At 47.6% G+C, this 27,534-nt stretch overlaps 3 protein-coding genes and 1 non-coding gene across 4 annotated transcripts in view; 2 read left to right on the forward strand and 2 right to left on the reverse strand.

The window, feature by feature from the left end:
- Positions 1-27,534, reverse strand: part of LOC148671925 (GTPase IMAP family member 7-like) — a 396,318-nt gene that overhangs the window by 204,182 nt on the left and 164,602 nt on the right. The gene's annotated exons all lie outside the window — the stretch shown is intronic.
- Positions 4,962-7,493, reverse strand: LOC148671941 (epithelial discoidin domain-containing receptor 1-like). Its single transcript, XM_088631061.1, has 3 exons — positions 7,350-7,493; positions 6,985-7,145; positions 4,962-5,115 (listed from the first exon to the last, which is right to left on the reverse strand). Exons 1-3 carry the CDS (start codon positions 7,443-7,445, stop codon positions 4,962-4,964), a joined length of 411 nt encoding a protein of 136 aa, XP_088487187.1. The 5' UTR covers positions 7,446-7,493.
- Positions 5,344-5,415, forward strand: trnae-cuc (transfer RNA glutamic acid (anticodon CUC)). The gene has a single exon. It is a non-coding gene; the product is annotated as a tRNA-Glu (tRNA).
- The window catches only part of LOC148671943 (uncharacterized), a 121,655-nt gene continuing 118,899 nt past the window's right edge, over positions 24,779-27,534 (forward strand). The window contains exon 1 of the mRNA XM_088632758.1: positions 24,779-24,827. Within this exon, the coding sequence (XP_088488884.1) occupies positions 24,809-24,827 (19 nt within the window). The 5' untranslated portion in view covers positions 24,779-24,808. The remainder of the gene's footprint in view (positions 24,828-27,534) is intronic.

Raw genomic sequence — 27,534 nt, forward strand, 5'->3', positions numbered from 1 at the left:
ACAGTGCCTTTCGGCGAGGGGGGGGCGACAGACCGCGCCCACGCTCCGGCGTCCGGGGGTCGAACGCTCACTCGAGGTGTGCCGGGGGCTGTGTGGCGTGGCGCAGTGGGGGTGTGTGTGTGGCTGAGTGTGTGGCTGAGTGTGTGGCTGAGTGTGTGGCTGAGTGTGTGGGGGAGTGTGTGGGGGTGCAGAACAGGAGAATGCCCTGTCACCCAAAGAGTGTAGAGGGGCTTGGGGGACAGTAAGGAGAGCAGAATTAGCAGAGCGAAGGTTGTGAGGTAGAGAGTAGGGCGATAATAGTTCAGACAGGTACTGAGGTGCCAAGCCATGCAGAGCCTTACAGGTGAGTGTGAGGATTTTAAAGTCCACACAGAATTTAACTGGATGCCAGTGCAGGGTCTCCAGGATAGGAGTGATGTGGTCACTTGCACCAGACCTGGTCAGGATTCTGGCTGCTGAGGTTTGGACAGACTGCAGTTTGTTCAGAGTATATTTTGATACCCCTGCGAGTAGAGCATTACAGTAGTCAATTTGAGAGAATACAAATGTGTTGATCAGCTTTTCAGCCACAGTTAGTGATAGCATAGGGGGTAGTCTAGCGATATTTCTAAGGTGAAAAAAACATGTTTTGACGATATGCTGCACATGTGGGTCAAATGTTAAACCAGAATAGAATATCACTCCAAGGTTTTTCAGTTGTGATTGAAGCTCAAGTACAGAGCCATCTACAGACAGGGTTACAGGACTGGCTTTACGAAGTTGATGGGGGGTGCCAATAAGCATGACTTCAGTCTTGACAGATGAAGGACGCTTTGAGTCATCTAACGTTTTACATCGGAGATGCAATTAGATTGAATAGAGACAGCCACATCGGTGTCAGGTTTGGTATGGATGTATAGTTGAGTATCATCAGCGTAAAAATGAAAGCTGAGGCCATGTGATCTTAAAAGCTGACCAAGTAGGAACATGTAAATGCTGAAGAGCAAGGGGCTCCGTATTGAGCCCTGAGGAACACCAGACTTGACAAGACCAATTTCAGACCTGTACCCATTGAGAGAGACAAAGTGACAGCAATCGGTGAGGTAAGATTTGAACCATTTGAGGGCAGTGTCAGAAACTCCAAACAGTCTCAGATCGAGAAAGTAAGATGTCATGGTCAACAGTGTCAGAAGCGGCACTGAGATCAAGAAGGATGAGTATAGGGAGGGAACCAGAATCAGAAGCTATTAGATGATCGGTGGTGATGTAACTGGAGTGTGACAGCACGTTCTAGACTTTTAGGAAGAAAGGGTCAGTTGGAGATGGGGTGAAAATTAAGTTTGTCGAGAGCCATGTTAGGCTTTTTTGGCACAGGGGTAATGGCAGCAGTTTTGAGGACCGTTGGTACAACACCAGTGCTCATGGATTCATGTATAATATTGAGGACAATGAGACAGAGAGAAGAACAGGACTGGAATAAAGTGGTGGGAATGGGATCTAAAATAGATGTGGTGGGTTTCATGCGTGTAACTAGTTTGTTGAGGGATGCTGAGTCAAGAAGAGAGAAGCTGGAGAGAAGGGAACCAGAGAAGTTGGATGAGGAGGGAGGAGGTATGGAAATATGTGCAGTGGAGAGAATGTGATGTGCGTGTCGAAGATAAAATTGTGCAAAAGTGTCTTTTTATCATTGAGGTTGGGGGGTTTGAGGTGAAATTGTGTAAAAGTGTCTGTTTATTATTGTGCTCCAGGGGTTTGTGGTGAATTTGTGTAAAAGTGTCTTTATTGAGCTCGAGCTGTTTGAGGTGAAATCGTGTAAAAGTGTCTTTTTATCATTGTGCTCGGGGTGTTTGTGGTGAAATTGTGTAAAAGTGTCTTTTCATTGTGCTCTGGGGGTTTGTGGTGAAATTGTATAAAACTGTATTTTTATTATTGTGCTCGGGGGGAATGTGGTGAAATTGTGTAAAAGTATCTGTTTATCATTGTGCTCGGGGTGTTTAAGGTAAAGTTGTGTGAAAGTGTCTTATAATTGTGCTCGGGGGGTTTGTGGTGAAATTGTGTAAAAGTCTCTTTATGATTGTGCTCAGGGAGGGTTTGTGGTGAAATTGTGTAAAAGTCTTTTTATCATTGTGCTTATGGGGTTGTGGAGATATTGTGGTTTTTGGGTGTAAAAGTCTTATTGTTCACATGTTGCTGCTGTGATGTGGCCTTTCGCCTGTAGGTGGCGCTCTCTCCTGTCATTTTTAAATGTACCAGTCCTGATGGATGACTGTACACATCCTCAGTCAAGGGGAATATCTAATTAGTTACTCTCCAAATAGCATTTTTGTATGAAACATTTAAAGAAATCGACAACCACTTTTCAAAACGCACAATAACACAGACTGGCATGTTTGACAACGAGTAAATAAGAGAAAGGCGAAACGAGAATTCACCATCACTTTCTGCATGTTTACCGTGACCTGTCCTGATCATGAGAAGTCTCAGACGCGTCTCTTCACCAGACAGTTTAATACAGCAGTTCTACATGGGACCGGTGTGAGAGTATGTGGGTAACAGTGATGGCTCTCTCTGCTGTACTGCTGTGGCCCTCCCTCCTGATGACAGAATCGTCTCACACTTCACCTTCACAGACACAAGCTCCATGTGTTTGTGGTGAAATTGTGGGTCTGTTGGTGTAAAAGTTTATTATTGAGCTCACTGAACTGATCTCGAAGGCCACTTTAATTTCAGTTGGCGTCTGACATTTTGAGTGAAATTGTAGTTTTGTTGGTTTAAATGTGCTGTTTCTTTGACTAGCCGGCTTGTTTAGCTGATATTTGTATTTCCTCCTTCTGAAGTAAATATCAAGTGTTTTTTTAATGAAATTGTAGGATACCGGTGTGTCGAAGTGGCTCCGGTTTCGCTGCGGCTCATGTCAGATCCAGGGCTGATAGAAACAGTTTGATCAATAAATGAACTAAAAACCGATTCACACATTTGCTGCACTTCCGCTGAACAGAGACGACGTTTTCAAACCGTCTATATTGGAGGTTTGCATCACCACTGCTAAAATTGACAAACAATGTTGTAAAGACGTGTTTTCGAGGTTTGCTTCGGTTTAGATGACACATCAAATACAGTAATATGGTATAAAAATAAGTGACAGGAAATACGCTGTGCTGAAGCTCTGTATGATGATGTATTCTTGAAGGTTTATTTGGGTTCAGGTAAAGAGAAATGAAAGTTTTATAAACACTTATTTCGGAGGCGTGTTTCACTCCAGGGGAAGTGAGCAGAAACTAAACCAAAGAAATGCAAGAACAGGGTGTACAGATGCGTTATGAAAGGGTGTTCTGGATGTGTGACTCACAAAAACGATATAAAAACTGAAAACAGGAGATCTGCAGGTTGTCCGTTAAACCTTGAAGTTTATTAAGTAGTGATCAGCAGTAACTTACTGGTTTGCCCCGGTTCTTGTCTTCCAGTCCAGGACTTGTGCTGGGGAATGAGTGTGGTCTGTGGGCTCTGGCGGGAACAGTCACACTGTGGGGACGGGGGTATCCTGTTCCTGCTCTGATGTTCTCTCCTGGAACCTCCATTAACATGATCTCAAGAAAAGAGAGTGATTGATTGGCTTTGAGTGCCTTGTGAAATTCTCTGGGCTCGACCCCGTGTTTCGGCTGCGATGCCGTTGAGTGATCATCTGCTGTGAGTTCCCTTGTGGTGTCCCCATGTGACTGCGTGTGCCTGTGTCACTGCTGTGTGTGACAGTGGATTCCTCTCCGTCGCCCCTCAGGCGTTCCTGGATCCGGAGCCTCTGTCTTGTGAGAGTGCACAAGAATCGTCAGAAGTCAACACCGTTCGTTACAGATGGATGATGTCCAAGGTCACCCAGAAATAGAGCACGACAGGTCACTCAGAGGAAAGGTATTTTTCATTTTTCACCGGCGTATGGATCTGCGATGTACAGAAGCCAGACAAGAAACATTGAAATGCGATTTGAAATTCACACTGACGTGTTGAGAACTGTTCCTTAGAAGCGTTTGATCTGTGTTCAGATCTTCTGCTAAGGAGATGTGGTCAGGAAAGGCAGCACTGCCTTCTGTCGTCTGACCGTTGTGTCTGCAAACCCTGAGGTGTCCTGCAGTCTTTATAATCTATAACCACACTTTCCCCTTTGGACATTAAATCATCTGTCGCAGCAGGATGCCGATTGATTTGAAAGGCAGCTTTATCCCGACAGCATGAGAGAGAGGCCAACATCAGTCTGGCTAGAGGTCTGGTGAAAGGAAAGCTTTGAATTTAGAGAATTTAAAATGATTTTTGTAGATTTTAAAACTAAGGGATTGAGTAGAACTAAGTTATTTTATTTCAGTTTAACTTTTAGGAACAGTTATTTTACGAAACCCGAACATTATTCTGTGTTTTGGTTTACTCGAGATTTAACGCAAGATGGAGTTGTCGGGCGGTGTGGAACGTGTTCAGTGTCCTGCAGGAGTTGTCGGGCGGTGTGGAACGTGTTCAGTGTCCTGCAGGAGTTGTCGGGCGGTGTGGAACGTGTTCAGTGTCCTGCAGGAGTTGTCGGGCGGTATGGAACGTGTTCAGTGTCCTGCAGGAGTTCTCGGGCGGTATGGAACGTGTTCAGTGTCCTGCAGGAGTTCTCGGGCGGTGTGGAACGTGCTGTTTCATCTTGCGCAGCTCGGCGATGCGGGCCTCCTCTTTCTCGTTGCGGATGAGCAGCTCGATGTAGGCAGCCGTGGACAGAGCGTTGGGCTTCAGGGCGATCTTTTCCAGCCACGCCAGGCAGTTGGAGGACAGCCTGATCAGCTGCATGATCCGGTCCTCGATCGTCTCGAAGTAAATTTTGTTTTTCTCGAGCATCTCCTTCGGCGACATGAACTTGCCGGAAGCCTTCACAAAGTTGTCCTTGAGTTCTTTGACTGTTTTCATGACCTTGACCACTTCGTACTCCCACATCGTCATCTCAGATACCCGATACCTCACTATCTCGCCAGCTGGACGGAGTCTTGCAGAGTTGTCAGCATGGCCGGTACCCCTGGCTGGGAAGGCAGCTCGAAGTGCTTGCTGGCCAGAGCCTCCCTTTCGAAGAGGTAAACGGAAGATCCGATGTTGACCTCGTCGTAGATTGAAGCTCGCCTCCACATTAAGAGCAGACGCCTTGTCCTCTGTGGAGTCGGACGCAATGATCTGGAAATCTGTGTTCGGCTGAGGACGCCCGTCGATGTCTTTCTGCAGCGTCTCGGCGTCTTATAATGTGATTCTTGCGGGGAGACAAGAGATAGAAAAGGTGTTCATGGGGCTTTGCAAGCTTGTCGCGCTACAGGGAGTGATCTTTCAGCTGTGCGGTCAAGTGTCGCTGTAGCGTCCCTGGTGGTCTAGGGGTCAGGATTCGGCACTCTCACCGCTGCGGCCCGGGTTCGATTCCCGGTCAGGGAATGTCAATCCTCTTCTGGGGCGGAGCGATGGCTCTGTGGCTCAGGATCTGCTCCTGTGGCTGGAAGGTTGCCGGTTCAAATCCCGCAGCCGGCAGAGGAATCTGACTCAGTTGGGCCCCTGAGCAAGGCCCTTAACCCCAGCTGCTCCAGGGACGCAGAGGGCTGCACCCAACAGCCACATGGAGTTAACTAGCGGGATTTAATAGCGAGTGATAAGAATGAGGAACTCGGAGCAGTTTCAGTGGGATCGGGCTTCAGTGCAAGCGTCCAGTTCTTCTGGTCCTTTTGTCACGACTGAAACAACGAGGATGAAAAACAAATGCCGGCCAGAGCGATGGGAACCTGTCGGAGTTTCCACTGTGGGTTAACGCTAGGGGACGCCACTGCACCAGACTGGAGCCAGATGGAGTGTCCACTGTGGGTTAACGCTAGGGGACGACACTGCACCAGACTGGAGCCAGATGGAGTTTCCACTGTGGGTTAAAGCTAGGGGATGACACTGCACCAGACTGGAGCCAGATGGAGTGTCCACTGTGGGTTAACGCTAGGGGACGACACGCCACCAGACTGGAGCCAGATGGAGTTTGAGTCTCTGAGTCTGAGTCTCTCACCTGGAATCAGTGTGTCTGTCAGGGTCATACAGCTGGAGACGGGTCGCCTCAGTGTGAATCTCTCACCTGGAATCAGTGTCTGTCAGGGTCATACAGAATCCCCAGCTGGGTCAAACGAACGCATGACCCCAAACTGTCTGGATAGCTTCTGTAAAAACGTTTTCTAAACCTTGGAGTTGTACAGTTTTAGATGCCTAGTGATTGTGCTCTCTCACAGAAGATAGAAAACAAGTCTCTCATAAATTCCCATAGGAATTAGAGCCACGCTCCTCGCCAGCTCTCCCTTCTCTGTACCCAGCCAGTGTTGAAGCTGATACCGGAGGCACTGCTGTACACAGAGAGGGGTGGGAGGGGGGAACAAGCTGATACCCTGGCTTCTCTCCAGACACAGCTGGGTGAGCTCCCCCAGTCAGGACAGGAGGCTCTACTGTACACAGAGGTGCGGGGGTGGGGAACAAGCCGCACAGCCCTGTTGTTGAAGCAGATACCCTTTAACTGATGACTTCCAGGCAGCAGCAGGGGCAGTCGATCACTCGGGGTGCAGAAAGCAGAACAGGACACCCAGTTATCTGAAAATGTTACTTTATTAAAACTTCTACAAAAAGATTCACGACAAGAACCAGACGAACCCGAGAGCCTTTGACACGCCGGCGCCGCCCAGAGGCGGCGCGAGGACCGCAAACGGGGAACGCACCAACGTCTCCATATATTAGTGTAACAATCTGTCCCGTACGCTATGTACAACATTAGTAGTCGGCGAAGAAGGAAAAAAATACGTTGCGTCTCTCCTGCACACCGGGGGGCAGAGACGAGGAGCCGTTACCTGTTCTCCTGGTCTAACAGGACTGGACAGTGTACTGACCTGGACCAGTCACAGTGAATGGATCAGGAGCGATCGATCACATGGAGATACTGAGCAGGGACAGTCACAGTGAATTGAACGCCACCAGGGGGCGCACAAGAGGCTCAGCCGCTCCTGCTGCACGATGTTCATGGCGTCCTCCAGCAGGAAGCGCTGGATTGCTGGGAAGGACGGCCGCTCCCTGGACTCCCGGCTCCAGCAGCTCAGCATCAGCTCGTACAGGCCCTGCGGACACACCTCCGGCCGGGACAGGTACACCTGGGGACAGGAGAGAGCAGAGAGATGGGTGAGCCTGCAGGACAGGAGACAGGAGAGAGACGGGTGAGCCTGCAGGACAGGAGATAGGAGAGAGACGGGTGAGTCTGTACGACAGGTACACCTGGAACCAGAGAGAGACAGGTCAGCCTGCAGGACATGAGAGAGAGACAGGTACAGGTACTCCTGGACAGGTGTGGCTGTTACCTGCTTGCCCCGGTCTCTGAAGAACTCTCCAGCGTTCTCGATCACCAGCTCGTCTGTCATGGAGGCGTAGGGCTGCTCCTTACACAGCCTCAGCATCTCCTAGAGGGTCACCCTGAACACCCACACATCGCTGGCCGTGGTGAACTTCCCCTGGGGACACAGACACATGGTGTCACCCCTCCACACCCACACACACACACACACACACCCACACACACACACACACACCCACACACACACACCCCGAACGCCCACATCGCTGGCCGTGGTGAACTTCCCCTGGGGACACAGACACATGGGGTTCCGAGGTCATTACGAGATTTATCAAACAAAAATTCTAACGATATCCTGCTCTTCACCAACCCTTCAAACATCCTCACCAAGTCTACAGACCCGGAACCAGAGATCTTATTTTTTCGAGTTTTGTAGATGGCGAGTTTGGCCTGGCCCAGCAGAAAATTAGCGAGGAGGGTCTGAGTTTTTCCGTTTTTTTGTATGACCCACCCCAAACACGAAAATAACATCGTTGAAGGCCAGGCCAAGGTTGGTGAAGAGCCAGATCAGTATGGCAAACATGGGCGACAGGCGGGGGCAGGCGCTGTAGCAGTGGAACACCGTCTCCCTCTGAGCGCAGAAGGGACAGGCGTCAGACACCGCCGGGTCCAGAACCGACACAAACGAGTTGACCCCCAGGATGGTGTGCAGGACCCTCCATTGCAGATCACCAGCCCTCTTGTTGAGGGGAGATCTGTAGAGGCTACCCCAGGCAGGCCGGACGTCATCCAGCACTCCCAGACGAGCCCTCCAGGGAGTGTCAGGGAGCGCGGACAGCTGGGCCTGGTGTCTAGATGTTACGACTAGTCAGTACAGACATTTCCCCCCAACACCAGCTAGCTGACTAAGATACCTGTCTACACACTGCCGTGAGTTTAGTCCCAGCGTGTCACACGCCCACTCCACCGCTGCCTCCCTGCGCTGCTCCGCTCCCTCCAGCCTCCTCGTCCTCCATCTCCGGGCAGTTCTTCACCACATGCCCCTCGCTCCCGCACCTGAAGCACTTCCGATGTCACGAATACAACGTAGTCACAGCTGTCAATCCGAAATTTAAGGGCCACATTGATCTCTTCTGTGGGGTTTTTTAAGATGACGTAGACCTGTCCTGATCGGAGAGACCATCTGTCCGTACCGGGACAGCTCCCTCTCCAGCAGCTCGTTCCTCATGAACAGAGGCACGTTGGAGAAGGTGATCTTTCGAGCCGGGGACGCGAGAGGCAGGACCGGGCTGAAGGTGCCATCCAGGACGACTCCCTTCTCCACCAGGGTGTTTGCCAGATCGGTAGACTGCAGGAAAATGACTATCCCTCCACTCATGCGGGAAGCGGACCTGAGGTTCCTGCAGCCCACGACCTCCCCGACCACAAGAACGCACCTCTCAAGCGGACAGAACTCAGCAGGGGAGATTTTCACACCGTGGCGTCGAGTAAAATAAACCCCGCTTTTCCCCAAAAAAGACAGAAAAACACAAAACCAGTGAAGAAACACCGCCACACGATCAAACCCACCGAAGATCCGCCCACTCACTCACTTAGTCTCGCGAGAAACACACAGAGAGAGAGAGGGGTTCATACAGACACACTGACTGGACACTCCAGTACATGAACACTGCACTGAGAGAGAGGGGGGTTCATACACACACACTGACTGGACACTCCAGTACATGAACACTGCACTGAGAGAGAGAGGGGTTCATACACACACACTGACTGGACACTCCAGTACATGAACACTGCACTGAGAGAGAGAGGGGTTCATTCAGACACACTGACTGGACACTCCAGTACATGAACACTGCACTGAGAGAGAGAGGGGTTCATTCAGACACACTGACTGGACACTCCAGTACATTAACACTGCACTGAGAGAGGGGTTCATACAGACACACTTACTGGACACTCCAGTACATGAACACTGCACTGAGAGAGAGAGGGGTTCATTCAGACACACTGACTGGACACTCCAGTACATGAACACTGCACTGAGAGAGAGAGGGGTTCATACACACACACTGACTGGACACTCCAGTACATGAACACTGCACTGAGAGAGAGGGGTTCATACAGACACACTGACTGGACACTCCAGTACATGAACACTGCACTGAGAGAGAGGGGTTAATACAGACACACTGACTGGACACTCCAGTACATGAACACTGCACTGAGAGAGAGAGGGGTTCATACAGACACACTGACTGGACACTCCAGTACATGAACACTGCACTGAGAGAGAGGGGGGTTCATACAGACACACTGACTGGACACTCCAGTACATGAACACTGCACTGAGAGAGACGGGTTCATACAGACACAGTGGGACAGAACTGTGTTTAGCGTGTTGTCACAGTGGGACAGTACTGTCATCAGAGGGGGACAGTACTGTGTTCAGTGAGTAATCACAGTGGCACAGTAGTGTGTTCGGTGTGTGATCCCAGGGGGACAGTAGTGTGTTCGGTGTGTGATCCCAGGGGGACAGTAGTGTGTTCGGTGTGTGATCACAGTGGCATAGTACAGTGTTCGGTGTATGATCCCAGTGGCACAGTGCTGTGTTCACTGTTTGATCACTGTGGCCCAGTACAGTGATCAGCGTGTCATCGGAGGGGGACAGTACTGTGATCAGCGTGTCATCAGAGGGGGGCAGTACTGTGTTCAGTGTGTGATCAGAGTGGCACAGTAGTGTGTTCAGCACGAATGGCTGAGAGGGCAGTTTCAGAACACGCTGCACCTTCGACTGAGCCACTACAAGAGTTCCTCCCGGCCGCCTCCTCTCCTCCGAGACCCGCGGGAAGAGCATCAGGACACCATTTGCTGTGAACTGTGAAGTTCTTGGGATTGTGTTCAAGATCTACTCCAAAAAATGGGCAGAGAACTGAACAGGTAAGAATTCTGAATTCCCCTTTCCCTCAGACTATAGTACCTGCTCCTCTTATGGACAGAAGACTCCAGGTCTCAGGTCCTTTACCCATCCACCACATTCATTCCACACTTGACTGCCCAGCAGTTTCACCTACTGCGTCTTTTCTTTATAAAGGCCTGAAAAACGCAACCCAAAACCTTCAGCTGCTTTCAAAGGGCAAACGTTTGCAGAGAGCTTTGCTGGAGACAAACCAGTCAGATTTTTTTGCTTCGTTATCTAAGCTAGGTCGCTTAAAACCAAGGCCTTTCCTACAGCTGACTTGCTCAAGACTGAATATTTTCATCGTGTTTTCCAGTCATGTCGATGCATCAAACAGTGGAAAGAGCATTTCCTTGGCCTCAAGGGTCTTCCTGGGTTCAGTATTACTATACGATCTGGGCACACCAGACCACAGATGCTGAAGCACGAGTGGAACACCGTACAGCTCTCAGGCTGGTCTATTCCTACAACAACATGGCGAACACAGCACAGCAATTATTTACCAGGTTGTTAAAACAGAAGAGCAGGAACTATCACTACATGGCATAATAAAAATATACACCACTATAATTGCACTGTTTTCACAATGTTAAGAGGACAGAATTATTTCCCATTTTTAATAACGTGTGCAAGTAAAACGCCTTAAGGGAAATACTGCAGAGGGGAGCTATGTACTGGAAAATGGCTACTGTACTGCCCATCTATACAAAACTGAAATCAAGTAAATATAGACCAATAAGTCTGCGTTCTATTACATTTCCATAGCTATAATCAATGATCAGATCTAGAGGATCACCTATATGGAAATACGAACCTAGGGGAGAGTCAACATGGATGAAGAAAAGGTAGACTTTGCTTAATTAAGTTTATAAGGGGTCTGTGAACAAGTATCAGATGCACACAGAGAGGATTTGATAGTGTATTTACTAGGCCTTCTGAAAATATGAATGTGATCAGAGTAGCACAGTACAGTGTTGAGTGAGTAATCACAGTGGCACAGTACAGTGTTGAGTGAGTAATCACAGTGCGACAGTACTGTGTTGAGTGAGTAATCACAGTGGGACAGTACTGTGTTCAGTGAGCAATCACAGTGGGACAGAACTGTGTTCAGTGTGTGATCTTTTGTGCACCGATATATTACTGAGCAGAAATGATGGGCAAATTCATGACACATTTTAAAATCGGCTATCAAAATGACTGATCCACCAGGGTACCTTCGGTGGAAGTGGCAGACTACTAATGTGTGGAAACCGTTAGATACAACACATGCTTTACACCCACAGTGTAAGAACTGCACCTGGCTGCACGTGCTGTCTTGTATGATACTCTTCCGTTCCTTCTGTAGAACCTGGACAGGTAGACGCCTGTTCAATGGTCTCTACGTCAGAAAGTCTCAGAACAAGTGTTCAACGGGTCTCAGCTCTGGAGAGTAAAAAGCACAGCAAGTGGCACAGTACCGCTGAGGATGTGTTGTCCCAAAGGAAAGTTGGCAAATAAGCTGTAGCACCGTGGGAGGGCTGGGAACTGCGCAGTGCAGTCAGGTCAACATCAGTCACTACATGTTGAGTTCAGTAGGAGCTGGCCTTTCCTGCCAAGGCCCTTACACTCAGATCTCGTCATCGATCTAGGCTGTGGCCCATCAGAGGGGGACCGTGTTTGCCTGTGCCAACAGGACCTTGTATTTGAGGATTTCAGAACTGTCTTTTGCTCTGCCAGGTCCGCAATGCCGGTGGAGGAACTTGGAAGTTCTTGGAAAGTGGCAGCTGATGACATAATAGCACTGGTCACCAGTGTCATTCACTCATTGAGTCTGATTTCTCTCCAAGTTTCCTGAGTGTGATGAATTGGGAGAATATGAGGAATAGGGCATAGACTATCATCTTGAGGGGGGGGGGGTGTTGGAGGGAGAAGATATAAATTTAGAGATGAAAAACATGGGATCCTTTTTCTCAGTATTGTGTTTATATTTTGCATTGTACATTTAATCCCATATTAATAAATCAAAACCTGCTAAAACTGACATTGCTGGGTGTGAAGACCCAAGATGACAAGCGACCACCTGCAGGCATCGTCCGGTCTCCAATGGTCTGCCGATGGAAGCAGGGCTTTGGTCACTTGACAAATGGCGAATATTTGTTTCCTTTTTTGATCTTCACTGGCTCTGAGAACAAACATGCAAAACTACCTCATCACTCGAGCCAAAATAAATAAAGATATAATTATTTATAGGGGCATGCTAACTCTAATCAATCTCAACATTTAGATTTTTAAATGATGTCTTTCTTCTTTCAAACCCAAACTGTACAGTCTTCTTTCTTCCACTGGTCTTTCCTCCAGAAAATAATGATCCTGTATAGAGCGCTTTTCTGGACACTCCACTCAAAGCGATTGACAGGTCATGGGGATCCCCTCCACCCCCCCTCAGTGTGCAGTCCCACCTGGATGAGCTATCAGTGTGGAGGAGAACTGATTAATGAAGTTTTGGCCCAAACATCAGGAACAGCCTACTCTCTGGGCTTTTTAATGACCAGATAGAATCGGGACCTTGGTTTTACGTCTCGCCCGAAGGACACCGCCTTTTTACAGCATAGCGTCCCCGTCACTATACTGGAGCGTTAATATGAGCACCTCCTATTGGTCCCACTAACACCTCTTCCAGCAGCACCTCAGCTTTCTCAAGACAGCTGTGTTCTCACACTCTGCAGCTGTGCCAAGCGATGCCCCTCTCCTGCAGGTGCCAACGCCCTGTTACAGCTGGCCAAGCCTGTTCCCCATTCCCACCGATCCGAGCCAGTGACCTGCCACGCCGCTCTCCTGTCCTGCACCTGCGACAGCCCTCAGCACAGACCATGCTGTACTTTCTCCAGCCTCCCTAGCTTACCGAGTCTCACTGGCCTAGGAATCAATCCCATCCCAGCTCGCGAGAACTCCTCCCTGGATCTCCCTCTCTCCCTCCCTGCAGACTAGAGCCCAACCCAGAGACCAAAAGCCTCTTTATTAGCCCGGAGGAGTGGCTAATTCCACTCGGAGCCTCTGTCCCAACTCCTTTCCCTCCCATGGAGTTTCACTCCCTGTGACCACTAATTACTCAGCCAGACCAGCTGTGCCTCAGCCTTCTGCTGGCTTTTCAAATGACTAGGCGGCTTTCTCACAAAGCCCCTCTCACTAACCTCACAGGGTGATTTAGTGCCTCTGTCACAGTCTCAGTCCCTCCAGTGCTTAACAGTCAGTCATGAAGGATCAATTAATCAACATGACACCCAAAAAAATCAACTTCCAAAAACTACATTTCTCTAAAGAAAATATACATAATGTTTTTCTGGTGCTCAGTACATAATACTCCCTTTTGCCATAGGTCTCAAGGCCAAAATGCTACAAATTTTTAATGCAATGAAAAAAATCTGATTTAGTTTTCAGACATGAAAACGAAACTGCACATGAAAATGGTTTAATTGTATGTTAAGACGTACATTTTTCTATTTGTACACAAGGTTTAAATGCAGCACTTGAAAGTTTATGAAATTAGTCAATAACAGCTGAAAATAAAACAAAAACACAACCCAGTCATCCACGGTCTCCGTGGTCACTAATAATATCTGTTCTCCTGTGATTCTCTTCTGTAACAGCAGACTTTGACTGTGTGTTGGATTCCAAAGTCAAATCAAAACTCTCAAAACGTGATTATCAAGAAGACCACATAAAGGGCCAACCCATGTATGTTATGTTTGAGAGTTAAGGCTGAGATTCGGACAAATGTGTGTTTATATATATATAAGCTTGATATTGCTAAGCATGATTCTAGTGATGAGGATCGATGTGTGAGCATTCAACATTATTTATTGGCACCTGATGTTAATACTGTACAGTGGAAGAGGATAGAGGGGAAAAAAAGAGAAACTCTGTGGAGATGTGAACAGCGTCTAAATGGAAACTGCAACCTCCAGTGACAGGCAGTGCTCCCAGGTGGTGATTCACCAGCCCCAGAATCCTTGACCACCAAGAAACACTTCAGTGGCTGCAGGGAAGCAGAACAGCAAGGAGCTCCAGCAGAAAACATCTCTCTCGCAGCATCTTATCAGCATCGGGGGGGACTTTCAGCTTAATGCATTTACAATTGCATTTGCACTACAATTGCAGTAATATTTATTAATTAACCATACTATTTTAACCATACTATTTTTGCACTGTTCCAAGAATTACCCTGCACTGTTTTTGTCCAGTTATATTTTCTCTGTTTGCGGAATTTTGCACAGTTTTGATCACTTGATTACGTTATTTATGTTATGTTATTACACGTTACTGTTATTGCTGTTGTGTTACTGTCTATTGTCTTATCTTCTGTCCTATTTATATACTGCACCTGAGTGACTCATGAGAAACACTTTTCATTATACTATGCACCTGTGTAAGTTTAATGACAATAAAGTTGAATTGAATTGGATTTGTAAACTTGCTCAGGTATTACCAATCACCTTACAGATCACACAACAGACTAATTGGCTCCCAGCTGTGATCAGCTGTGGTGATTTTGATTAGTTCAGAATAGAAGCAGCTGTTTCTGGAGGATTCCACTGCTTGGAAGTGCATTTCAAAGCAAAGATTCCACTGTGGGCCGAAAGGTGCTTCCACAAGAGCTTCGAGATGAAGTTGTGGAAAGACACAAGTCAGGAGACAGGTATAAAAAGAGATCAAGGGCTTGAGGTGACCCATGGAGCACAGTCAAGAGCATCATTAAGAAGTGGAAGGCGTGTGGCACCACCCAGAACTTCCCTAGATCAGACTGACCCCCCAAACTGGAGGACCGAGCAAGAGGGAGACGGACCAGAGAGGCTACCAAGAGGCTGCTGGCAACCTTGACCGAGCTGTAGGCCTTTATGGCCAAGACTAGTCATTGTGATAGACAAGCAATAGGTTTATTCCCTGCTAAAAAGAGAAGAAAGACACACCTGAAGAAGGCTCCACAGCTGAAACGTTGTGTTTTCTTTCTTCTCTTTTCAGCTGGGAATAAACCTACTACTTGTTCCTTTGCAGCCTACGCATGCTGACACAGCTCCCCACCTGAACTACTGGTGTGCATGTGACAACAATATCACAAGCGCTCCACGAATCTGGCCCGTACAGGAGGGTGGCAAGAAGCCATCGAGCCTCATTTATGTTTTCCTAAAAAGCATCTTAAAGATTCTGTGGCCAAGTGGCAAAAGGTGCTGTGGTCAGATGAGACCAAAATCAAATTTTGGGCGGAACGCAAATCTGTACGTCTGTTCCAAAGAACACCATTCCTACAGTAAAGCACGGAGGTGACGGCATCCTGTTGTGTAATTACAACAATTCTGTAACGAGGAACGGGCAAATATTCCTCCCTCTAGGTGTGCAAAGCCGGCAGAGATGTATCCAAACAGACTCAAGGCTGTAATTCAAGCAAAAGGTGCTTCCTGCAAGTATTAACTCAGGGGGGTGTTCTCTTATCCAACCCAGTTCTTCCGCTTTTTAATTTTGCTTTCTTTTTTCACTTGGATGTTGCAAGGTACAATTTGTAAATAAAACTGGAAAAAGTCTGGTTTTATTGGTCGTCTTTCTGGATTTTAGGGCAATAAAAGGTGAACATTTTGAAGGGAGTGGTGACTTTCTGTACCCACTGCATATGATAATTAGAGTACAAATGCAATGACTCTGTGTTAAAGAAGTGGAACTTAAAGTAATTGGCTAAAACAAACATGGATCCCTCCTTAATCTTAAAAATGTGCTGTTCTGATATTAACAAAGCTACAGCACAGTGCTTGTAACTGTCCCACGAAACAATATTGTAGTGTTCTGAACCTGTTCTGCTGTGTTTTCACTGTTGCTCCACAGCATTTACGTTAATAAGGTGGCACTCATGAAGATTAATCAGATAGAGGTAAGGGGGCTTAGTGGCATGAGCTGTTACAGAAACACATAGTGAAGGTTGCCAAGCTTGTGTTTTTGCTACGAGAAAAGAAAAGAAACATACTCACGTAAACACTCTGACCAAATTTATTCACCAAAAACTGCAAGATAGGACAGTTAAAAAAGCTCAGCTGTCTCTTCTATGAACAGTTTGGTAGAAACACTCATAGATGTGGGATCTTATCCTTCGCTTCTGGTGTTTCTGATAGATGGCGATTTAGAACCCTTGACAAACACATTCAAGTAAGCCTCAAGATGCGGACCGTATAGAAGTTCAAAGAGTGCCTGACAGCCTATGAATCCCTTCTGTTAGAGATCCTGGCGATGGGAAACCCTGCTGAAATCCCTAAATTCCACACTTATAGGCAAGATGTCGGTAATCCATTGAGCAACAGCTGTGAACAGCACGCCTTTCTGATACGAGACTAGGCGCCGTCAACAGACGACAATTTCACTAACATCAGACTCGCCCGTTTGTCTCTGGGGCTGGACTCACTCGTGCGTGACCCATCAGAACAATTGATGCTCTTGTGTTCGGCAATCGATAAAGACGGTTCTGCACACTTACTGCACGAGACCAGACGCTGTCCACCCCACAGATTTAACTTTCAGCCTTTGATCTGGACAGAGACGTGAGCCGTCTTTCCCAGGAAGATAAAGTTCGGGAAACACATTGGGCATGCTTCCTCGATGCGGTTGCGACAGCACTAACCCGTTCGCTTCAGCAGCAGATGGAAACCACAAAGCAGACTGGTCGCTATGTCTGGCCTTGGGAGGTCAGGGGACACTGCGAGCTGTGTGGAGGATTACTGGACATCTCTGGTTCTACAAGGCTGCACTTGGTGAGAGTCTTGCCTTTCTGGGATCGTCTCTATGGGGGTCAGACATATTAGCAGGCAGTTCTCCACTGGAGTTCCCTCGGGCTCTATACCTGGCCATATTCTTAGATGAACTGAGGTTCATTTCCAAGTACACAACTCGTACTGCCGATGTTAGGCATCGGATAAAAACCACCCCCCCCCACCCCCCAAAAATCCAACCATTGCATACTGTCCTGTCCTCCCTGCTGGAGCTAAACTTCAGTACGTCCACAATTCTGCAGCTCATGTTTTTAAACCTAGATTTGTATGGTTTTATGCATTTGTTTTAAGTCCTGACATTATTGTTTCACCATACATTCATCTTCTAAGTGGTTTTTCCCAGTAGAGGGTCATGGGGGAGCTGGAGCCTGTCCTGACAAGCAACAGGCGCACGGCAGGACACACCCTGGATGGGACACCAGTCCATCACAGGTTATACTGTACACAGACAGAAACACACACACACTGACACCAGGACCAATTGTCCCAGAATCTAGTTAACCTCGCAGTATGTCTTTGGACTATGGGGAACAAACAGAGCAGCTGGAGGAAACCTGGGGAGAACATGCAAACTCCACCCTGATAGTACCTGTTATCTGGAACTGAACCCAGGGCCCCAGCGCTGCCAGCTTTTGTTTTTACCAACATTTTTTAATCTAAAAGTTGTTTTATAAAATAAAGACTAATTAACAGACTGCCCCTCTGCTCCCAAGTGAAACACTGCAACCCAGCTGTCTAGAACACAGACAACAATGCTGCCTCAAGTTACACAAAAGTAACTTTCTGTCTGAAAGTAAACCAAAAGCTTTTTCAGTTTTAATCGACACATGAAATACTTTAGACTGGCTGTCTTCTGAAACAAGATAAAAGAACTCAACAACAACAACAACACATAGACAGAGATATTTTACTACAGTCTGTATTAATAAAATGCTTTTTTTTCAAATTCCACCAGCTGGTGGCATTATTGTTGCTCTATTGATAATCCATTATCTCACTGGCCTTTTGTCTTACTTCAATGGAATAAGCATACAAACAACACAAATACTCCTTCATTACATTGTAGTGTGTGCTCTCTGAAGGCACCAGTTCTGTAGGGTTTGGGCATTTACTGGGACAATTATTAATTGTAGCAGTAAATCACAAAATGATTCTTTTGATGGCCTTAGAATCCAACCATGCGATATAACTCAAACAACGCACACACACAGGTACTAATACACGAGGATACATTTATTAATACATAGAATATGCATATAAACCTAACAGATCTTATCGGGAGGGTTATCAGAATACAAAAGGTATATATTCAGTCAGTTACAAAGAGTTACATATATCAAGAGGACATACGTTCAGTATATCATTCATTTAGACCGTTTCGTTAATGAACTTGGTTACAACTTCTACATTAGATACTCAAAACAAGTACATAACTCTTAGGAATTAAATTGATATCAACTGGTTGGGATAACAATTGAATTCTCGAGCTGTAATGCATTGAAGTTGAATACTCATCCAATCTTTGGGGATTCAGATCTCCTGCGGGCACAAAGAAACAGTTGCAGGCTGTTGCTGTCCAATCCGCGCTCTCTGGCTCCGTGCCAGGCTGTGCTGTGCGGCTTGCGACGGTGCGCCGCTGATGCTCACTGACCGGCTAGTTAGTGTTGGCTTTAACTAGCACAGTTTGTGCACAGGAGAAAAGATGACTGTGGGTCCCAGCAGGTCAGGAAGAAGACCGGTTCGTTCCTGATGAAGCGCTAGTTCTGAATAGTGATGCAGCTGTCCACAGTTCGGACCTGTTCATGAGGCCTGCTACTGATGCTAACCTCGGGTGGATCCTCTGGTTACTCTCTGGCAACCTCCGCTCTAGACTCTTAGAACAAAGGAAAGTTCTGGCACTCGGACACACTGGCCATTCCGTGGTTGTCCGGGCTGAGTCTCAGGATGGTCAGGAGGCGCGCTACGAGAATGTCCTGCCCTTGGGAGCCTTCTGCTCCTGGGCCGTCCTGCCCTGGAATTCTCCTTTGAATTCCCTTTAGAAAAGTCCACAATAGTCTCTCAGGCCCTCTGTGTTGCCTGTTTTTACCTGGAGGAACTTCAGCTCGTTCATTGACTGAAAGTTCCATGGGCATCAGAGAGCCACGTGGATTACTCGGCCCTACCGGTCCCTGATTGGTTGATCAAGGTGAGATATGAGTCACTTAGTCCTGACACTTAGGAATGCAGTCCAGATGTCCAACTGGCACTCCCTAGACAGATAGGCGCCAATGGATGACCATTGATCATGATAGCCAGGCTTAGCTAAGTGCATCCCCATTTGGGAGCTGTCCCTTATCAAAAGAAAACATCTTTAAATCAGCCTGCATGAATAGTTTCTCTGTGGCTGCACCACAGAGATGAAGGGAGAGATGAGGCCTCATTTGGGAAAGCACAGAAACACTTAATTCCGTCTTATTAACAAGCATTGCCGCTACAACATTCACTTACAAAAATACACTATCTGCACTACAAAGTTACGTAACTCACCTATCGAATTGCCTCTTACCACACAATCAGGCTACTGTTTTCACACCATTGAACTGATACAACTTGCATGGAATTTTGATCACCTCAGAATAAAAACATCTTTTTAGTAGTTTAGTAAGTAAACAGTTTTAAAATGACCATTTAAAAGGAATTACAGACTGATAATAAGAACTATATATGGTGAGAAACAGAACTCGCTCCCTTTCTGCTCTATTACAGCTCAAAGTGCTTTGATTTTGTCTTGAGAAAGGGAGAGCATAATTCATTGAAATACAACATAAAAAGGAAACCAGTGCTTTTGTAGAGTGACAGTACGCTTGACCGTCTGTGAGAAAAACATATGAGCTAATTCAAATCTACAAATCAGTTATGCATTGCTCATTAAAGAAAGTGTAATCTTCCTCTAAAAAGGGCTTCATGATGGTTCCAAAATTCTACTTTTTACTGGATAAAGTGGTTCCATGTTGTTTCTGTTGTTGTCAATGATACCATGTTGTCATTACTTTAAAAACAACAAGCAAAATTAATAAAGCGGAACTGTTAATTGAATCACAAAACCTGTTTTGTTTGCACCACGCAATTGCTAGAATACAGACACCGACGTCGTTCATGACAAACAAGATTTAACAGTTAATTTCTATTCATGTATTTTGGCTCTCAATATTGTCTACAGTGAACTCACTTTTTGTTGTTGTTGTTACTTCTCAGAGCTTGTCCTGTGGCAGTATCAAAGGTAAAAAGCAGATCTACCCTGCTAGTAGTGCACCATCTTCCATCCAGAATTAAAATACTTCCTGAAGCCTGGTCTTCCTCATTTTCTCCTTTGTGTCTGCCCATGCTTAAGTCCTGTAAACTTCGATTACTGCAGTGTCCCCATCGAAGAGGAAGCTGGAAACAGCCATGCTGTTCAATTGCTTTTGCATCTGAAACTGCTGTGTAACAATCTGTTTTCAGTGTTTACACACCTATTTCTATTCCAAACAGCCTATTGAGTTCACTCTTCTGTTCTTTTACCTGTTCTATACCTGCGCACAAAGCTTCATGACAGTAGGATTGTTGTCCCCACCCAGAGCCCACACGGGGGTATTCAGCAGTCCTGCAGAAGTACAGGATCTGATCTCCTTTCATAAATAAAAGAGTTTCGCTCCTAATAAAAAGCTATTTTACTGCCGTCATATTTGACTTCAAAGATGAGCCAATAAAAGTAAATAAAAAAGAATCACAAGTACAATATAATAAAACCTAATCTGAGTTCTGATTAGGCCAAGGCTTGAGCAGCTGACAAGCAACATAATTGTGTATTTACTAAAATACATTTAACAGGCACAGAAAATTTCTACTGAATCTCTCATCGTACTGCTGTTGTTCAGACAGACAAAATACAGCCTGCACCCACTATCCAAAATCAGTTGGTCATATAATCTAAATACAAAGTGTAATCAGCTACACACATTATATCACTTAAAATACACCAAATGAAAAGTAAAAACAGAGCAATAACACAGTAAAAAAATACTAAAGTGTGAGAAAGTTAGGCGAGCCAGAATGCTCCCTCTCAGTTTAACATGTTTGCACAAACTCGGGGCTGTAGAACTAAGCACAGAGGTGTTTTCAGGGTCATGAGAAAAACCTAAACATATGTACCTTACCTTGGTGCCTCAAGTTGTTTCACAGAAGACTGACGAAGCTTCTGAAACTTTTCTTCAACTTTTCGCAAATTGTAAAAGTCATCCTGAATGCAGTTTAGATTTTCCCCAAACACCCAGAACAAAGAAATAAGGCTTAGAAGGCACACAGGACGTCTGCTTTTGACTGCTCGTCCACACTACACAACTACCAAACTCGGGCACCAATCTATTTACAGGCTCTTAGCATAATCAATACGTTAGCAGGCCCAGAGCGACACTGGAAGATAGAACCCTCTGAAAGAGAAAAGGGGGACGTAAAGAATTGATCCGAAATTCACAATGTCAGTTAGGAATCGGTCACAAAACGTGTTCAGACAGGTTTGCACAGTTTTTCTGAAGGCAAATGTCATTACATGCAGCACTTGGTGCCGTCTCACTGAACGTGAGGACAAGATGATCTCGGCATTATCAGGCAAACAAGAATAAAAAGAAATGACCTAAACAGCCATCTAAAGGAACAAGTAAATGTTTATTCCAGCTGAAAAGAGAAGAAAACAACATTTCGGCCGTGGAGCCTTCTTCAGGTGTGAGAGAGACAGGGCAGTAGGCAAAGGTAATGTAGAGAGAGGAGGAGTGAGAGGCGGGAGCAGGGGACAGAAAGAGAGGCCAATCAAGAGGTGTGAAGTCAGAATGGGTGCAGAGAGGTGTGGAATGAAACTTCCAATGAATGGAGAAAATTTAGAAGAAGAGTAGTCTGTCGTTAAGAGAAGGGGGAAGGTGTGATCCTAGCTGCAGGATAATTTTGGTTTCGGTATGCTGCTGGAAGAGGTGTTAGTGGGGCCAGCAGGGGGTGCTCACCCTGTGGTCCATGTGGGTCCTAATGCCCCAGTATAGTGACGGGGACACTAGACCGTAAAACAGGCGCCGTCCTTCGGATGAGACGTCAAACCGAGGTCCTACTGGCTAGGACTGGTGTCCTGGCCAAATTTCCCATTGGCCCTTACCAATCATGGCCTCTTAATACCCCCTCTCTGAAATGGGTTCATCACTCTGCTCTCCTCCCCACCGGGAGCTGGTGTGTGGGGAGAGGACTGGGGCATCACCCAGGTGGGGCTGCACACTGGTGGCGGTAGTGGGATCCCCAGGACCTGTAAAGAGCTGCACACTGGTGGCGGTAGTGGGATCCCCAGGACCTGTAAAGAGCTGCACGCTGGTGGCGGTAGTGGGATCCCCAGGACCTGTAAAGAGCTCTGAGTGGAGAGTGTCCAGAAAAGAGCTATAGTAGTGTAAGGAGTTATTATTAATACCATGCAGCCTGAACCCCAGCGAGCGTGACCACCTGACCCTGACCACTCTCTCCCCCAGGTGCAGAACCGCCCCCCGGCGGCCGAGCCCCGCGCCTCCGCTCGGCGGCTGCTCCTGCTGCTGGTGGCCGCTCTGTGTCTCCAGATCTACGCCTCCGAGGAGCCCGGGTGTGAACCGGCGCTGCCCGCCACCAGCTGCCCCCCCGAGGGGCAGGGGCAGGGGGGGCAGGAGGAATGGCAGGGGCTGCTGTTGCCCCACCCACCCACACTGCCATCGCCCCTCCTGGCTGGGGAGGAAGAGGGGGCGGCGGCCGAGGCGACGAAGACCGGGGAGGTGCTGCTCCTGGTCGGCGTCTCTCAGTACCTCAGCAGCAGCTCCGACCTGTGACCTGTGACCTGTGACCTGTAACCCCCCCCCGCCCCCCTTCTGGGTGGAGTCCGACCGTGACGGGAGAGGCCCTCGAGTCCGGCCCGATACCGATACCCATACCGGCCAGCCGGACCCGAACCCGAGCTCGGACCCGGACCGCTGCCGCCCGGAGAGGGGAGTCCGGGACTCGTGGGCGGAGACGCCCGTGGCGCCTTATCGCTCTATTTGTTTATTGATTGATTTCCTGCGTGGCTTATTTATTTATCTATCTCATTGACGGAGAGACTCGTGCGTCTTATTGATGGAGAGTATTTCAGTGAGAGCGGAGGTGGTGCTACTCTTCCTTCACCGTGAGGAACTGGAACGGTTCTCTATGATTTGTCGTTGTATAATCGATCGGTCGATGACAGTGAGCGAAATGATCGTGGGGTGGGCGGGGAACGATCCGTGTTTCACTCCCTTCTCCCACCCCCACAAAAACAACAACACCCACGCTCCTGAAACCGACTGAGGTCTTTGTTTGTGTTTCCTAAGTCTTTATTTCGACAGCAGAGAGAACTCCCCAACAAAACGCTTTAAAAAAAAAGAGAATTTATTTATTTAAATGAAAAAGGAAATTCGAATTTAAAAGCAGGACAGGAGGGAGTATTTCGACACAGTAACGCCCAGAGGACTAAGACAGACCGCCCCTTGGTCCGAAATCCCCAGACCCCACTGGATCGCTCTCCTTTCTCCGCCTGGCCGTGGCCTGGGGTTCCTCGTGAGGGAGGGAGCCCCCGGTCTCTGTATGTTCTGTGAACAGATGAATAAAACGGAGAAGCAGCGGTGTGGTTTGTGTTGGTTCTGGGGAGGGATTGACGCTGCAGAAGAGCCGACTGAGAGTCTGCGTTGGAGGAGCCGGTGGAAGAGAGGAGATTGTCCTCAAACTGTACTCGTCCCCAGACCGTCACGGGCTCTGGGGGGGCGGCTCAGACAAGGGGGGAGGTCGGGGTCAATCTGCGCTCAGGCACCTGCGTTTAAGAGGGGGTCTGTACGCAGAGAGGGGTAGGGGTGGGGGACAAGCTGCCCAGGCGTGTTGTTGAAGCTGAGACCCTGGCTTCTCTCCAGACACAGCTGGGTGAGCTCCTCCAGTCAGGACAGGAGGCTCTACTGTACACAGAGAGGGGTGGGAGGGGCGAACAAGCCGATGAGCTGCTCAGGTCCGTTATCTACTGTCTGACTCCTGTCTGCTCTCCTGATCTCTCTGGCCTGCTGTTTCCCCGATCTGTCTCTCTCCTGAAGCAGTTCAGCTCCGGCCTCTGACTTCTGGTGCCTTGTCTCCCCCTGGCGGGGACAGTGCAGTACTGCAGCGCCTCATTGACTTCATAGATCCAGACGGGTGTGGACCACAGTGTCCCGACTGCTGGTCAGTACAGATCCAGGACACTGTGTGTGAGAGTAGGGGTGTGGACCCCAGTGTCCCGACTGCTGGTCAGTACAGATCAGGACACTGTGTGTGAGAGTAGGGGTGTGGACCCCAGTGTCCCGACTGCTGGTCAGTACAGATCAGGACACTGTGTGTGAGAGTAGGGGTGTGACCCCAGTGTCCCGACTGCTGGTCAGTACAGATCCAGGACACTGTGTGTGAAAGTAGGGGTGTGGACCCCAGTGTCCCGACTGCTGGTCAGTACAGATCAGGACACTGTGTGTGAGAGTAGGGGTGTGGACCCCAGTGTCCAAGGATGCTGGTAAGAGTTGATCTGGGTATTCTGGTGTTTTATTTTGCTCTTACTGATGAACCTGTTCATTTGGTGATTAACTTTATGAATCCACTAGGTGGCGCCAGAGCAGCGTCACAGCGAGGACAGGAAACCCGCCACCTCACATCAGCAGGAAGAAAAGGAGAGAGAGAGAGATGGCAGCGCTCAGCCCTGGTGAGTTTTCTTTTGTTCTGCCTGTCAGAGTGTCGGTAAGGGAGTCATTGAGGGTCTCTTCTCTGTCACAGAGCACAGCAGCAGCTGGAGAAGTGTCTTCCTGTCTGCTGAGAGTGTGTTCTGTCTGTCAGACACACAGGGTCTGAACTAGGAGAGAGACAGGAGCTGATTTACTTTCACTTTCTCTTGTCAGGGATCAGAGATCGGTAGTGTAAACTCAAGCTGTTTGGAATGTACTAAATATTTTAATAAGGTGTTTATTTAAGGTGAAATGATTGATGTAAAACCTGACTGTGTGTTGATGGTATTTGATTCACACTGTTAGTATACATGATGCTCAGACACGCTCAGATTTGATCGTTTCCTGTTTGTTGCTCAGGGGCCATGTTTATTGTACAGCTGATAATAGCAGAGAGGAATCAGTACAGATGAACAACAGAGGAATTTATTTGCCCATAATTAGTAGTGATTCCAGGTTCTCGTACAGCTGTTTCTCCTGTCCTGACTGGGCAGCTTGTTCCCTCCCTCAACCCCTCTCTGTGTACAGTAGAGCCTCCTGTCCTGACTGGAGGAGCTCATCCAGCTGTGTCTGGAGAGAAGCCAGGGTATCGGCTTGTTCCCCCCTCCTGCCCCCCTCTGTGTATAGTATAGCCTCCAACTCCTGATTTTAAATCTTAGTCTTGCTTTGAGTTTCAGTGTTAATTCTGAGGAACTCTGAGGTGTCAATATCTAACTGGTCTTTAATGATGACTGACTGTCACTGAGGATGTTGAATATTTTGTATATATTTATGGTTCACTATCTAAGAATACAGAATAAGAATGTTGTAAGAATACAGTTTGATTAACATTTACATTAACAGAACATTTTTGTATACCACAGAGAATACACAGAAAATTAATCTCAATAATCTGTGATTTTCCTCTCTCACAGGGCACGGACAAGAGAAAAGATATAGAAAAGTTTTATCTTAAATTTTAAATGTGATGAGTGGTGAAGATATCTGTGATGAGAACTTTATCATGTAAATAATCTGTGATCTTTCTCTCTGACAGGGAGGAGACGGGCTGATTCCCATGAGGCACCACAGCGTCTCTCAGAGATCAGGATCGTGTTGCTGGGGGAGAGACGGTCTGGGAAGAGCTCAGCAGGAAACACCATCCTGGGCAGAGAGGAGTATGACACTTGGAGAGAAACTAAGGAGTGTGAGAAGAGACAGGGTGAAGTAGCTGGGAGGCAGATCACTGTGGTCGACACTCCAGGGTGGAAAGTATGGAATTATGATGATGATGATTATGTTCCACAGCAGATCAGACAGGAGGTTGTGTGCAGTGTGTCTCTGTGTCCCCCAGGACCCCACACTCTCCTCCTGATGATTAATCTGCACTCCTTATTCACAGACTGGAGATCAGTGAAGGAACATCTGGAGCTTCTCAGTGAGAGAGTGTGGAGACACACAATAGTGCTGTTCACCTGGGGGGACAGACTGACACACACAACCATCGAGCAGCACATTGAGAGAGGAGGAGAGGAGCTCCAGTGTCTGGTGGAGAAGTGTGGGAACAGGTATCATGTTCTCAACAACAAGAACAGGGGCGACCGCACTCAGGTCACAGAGCTGCTGGAGAAGATAGAGGACATGGTGGCAGGAAACTATGGGCAGTACTTCACCACTGACATCAAAGAAATAAACACTGAACGAGAGACAGAGGAGCCGAGACAGAGGGAGGAGGAGAGACAGAGAGAGACGGAGGAGGAGAGAAAGAGAGAGACGGAGGAGCTGAGACAGAGGTTGGAGGAGGAGAGACAGAGAGAGACAGAGGAGCTGAGACAGAGGGAGGAGGAGAGACAGAGAGAGACAGAGGAGCTGAGACAGAGGTTGGAGGAGAGACAGAGAGAGACAGAGGAGCTGAGACAGAAGTATGAAAGAAGGGAGAGAGAGAGAGAAGAGGAGCTCAGACAGAGGTTGGAGGAGTGGAGCAGGAGAGAAGAGGAGCTGAAGGAGAAGATGAGAAAGACACTGGAGGAAGAGGAGCTGGAGAAAGAGACAGAGGAGCCCAGACTGCCTGTCAAGAGGAGGAACAGTAAAGACCTCATCCCTCCCGAGAGTGAGTGTGATTGATGCTGTATTACTGAGTCACTGATCTTACTGGTCATCAGACTGAGAGATTCAACCATCTTGTGTCCTGTTAGGAATTAAAATCATACTGTGCTCCGCTCTGTACTGCGTTACTAACACAGTGGCACACAGATCTGTGTCTGTTTAAGTCCTCTGTGCTGTAATTGAACTGTTTTCTCTCAGGGAGATTAGATTTAATCCATCACACAGCAACTCAGTCTCTGTAATCTGTTCCTCAAGACTGTCGGACCAACACTCAATCAATCAAGGTTTATTGATCGATGCACGAACAGTACAGCACACAGCGGTGTTGTCAGCATTGAAATCTGCGAGCTCGTTAAAGGCTCGTTAAGAGGGGTAGAAGAGTTGGAGGACAGGAATTTATAGGGGTTAACATTGGGATACAACAGATTACACAACTGCAATTCACAGATTGTGTGGAAGTAACACAAGGATAGGAGGTATTGAGGTGTCCTGACAGTAGTAGGGTACAGGGTAGGAGGTATTGAGGTATTTAGGTGTCCTGACAGTAGTAAGGTACAGGGTAGGAGGTATTGAGGTGTCCTGACAGTAGTAGGGTACAGGGTA

This window comes from Lepisosteus platostomus, chromosome 5 (genome assembly GCF_059453375.1).
Source record: "Lepisosteus platostomus isolate fLepPlt1 chromosome 5, fLepPlt1.hap1, whole genome shotgun sequence".
NCBI classification, from domain to species: Eukaryota; Metazoa; Chordata; class Actinopteri; order Semionotiformes; family Lepisosteidae; genus Lepisosteus; species Lepisosteus platostomus.

Coding starts and splice junctions, on each gene's coding strand:
- LOC148671941 (XM_088631061.1), bottom strand. CDS start 7,445: ATGCTGAGGCTGTGTAAGGAGCAGCCCTACGCCTCCATGACAGACGAG. Junction 7,146..7,349: donor TCAGAGACCGGGGCAAGCAG/GTAACAGCCACA, acceptor TCCTGTCCCCAG/GTGTACCTGTCCCGGCCGGA. Junction 5,116..6,984: donor CAGGAGCGGCTGAGCCTCTT/GTGCGCCCCCTG, acceptor CTTAATGTGGAG/GCGAGCTTCAATCTACGACG.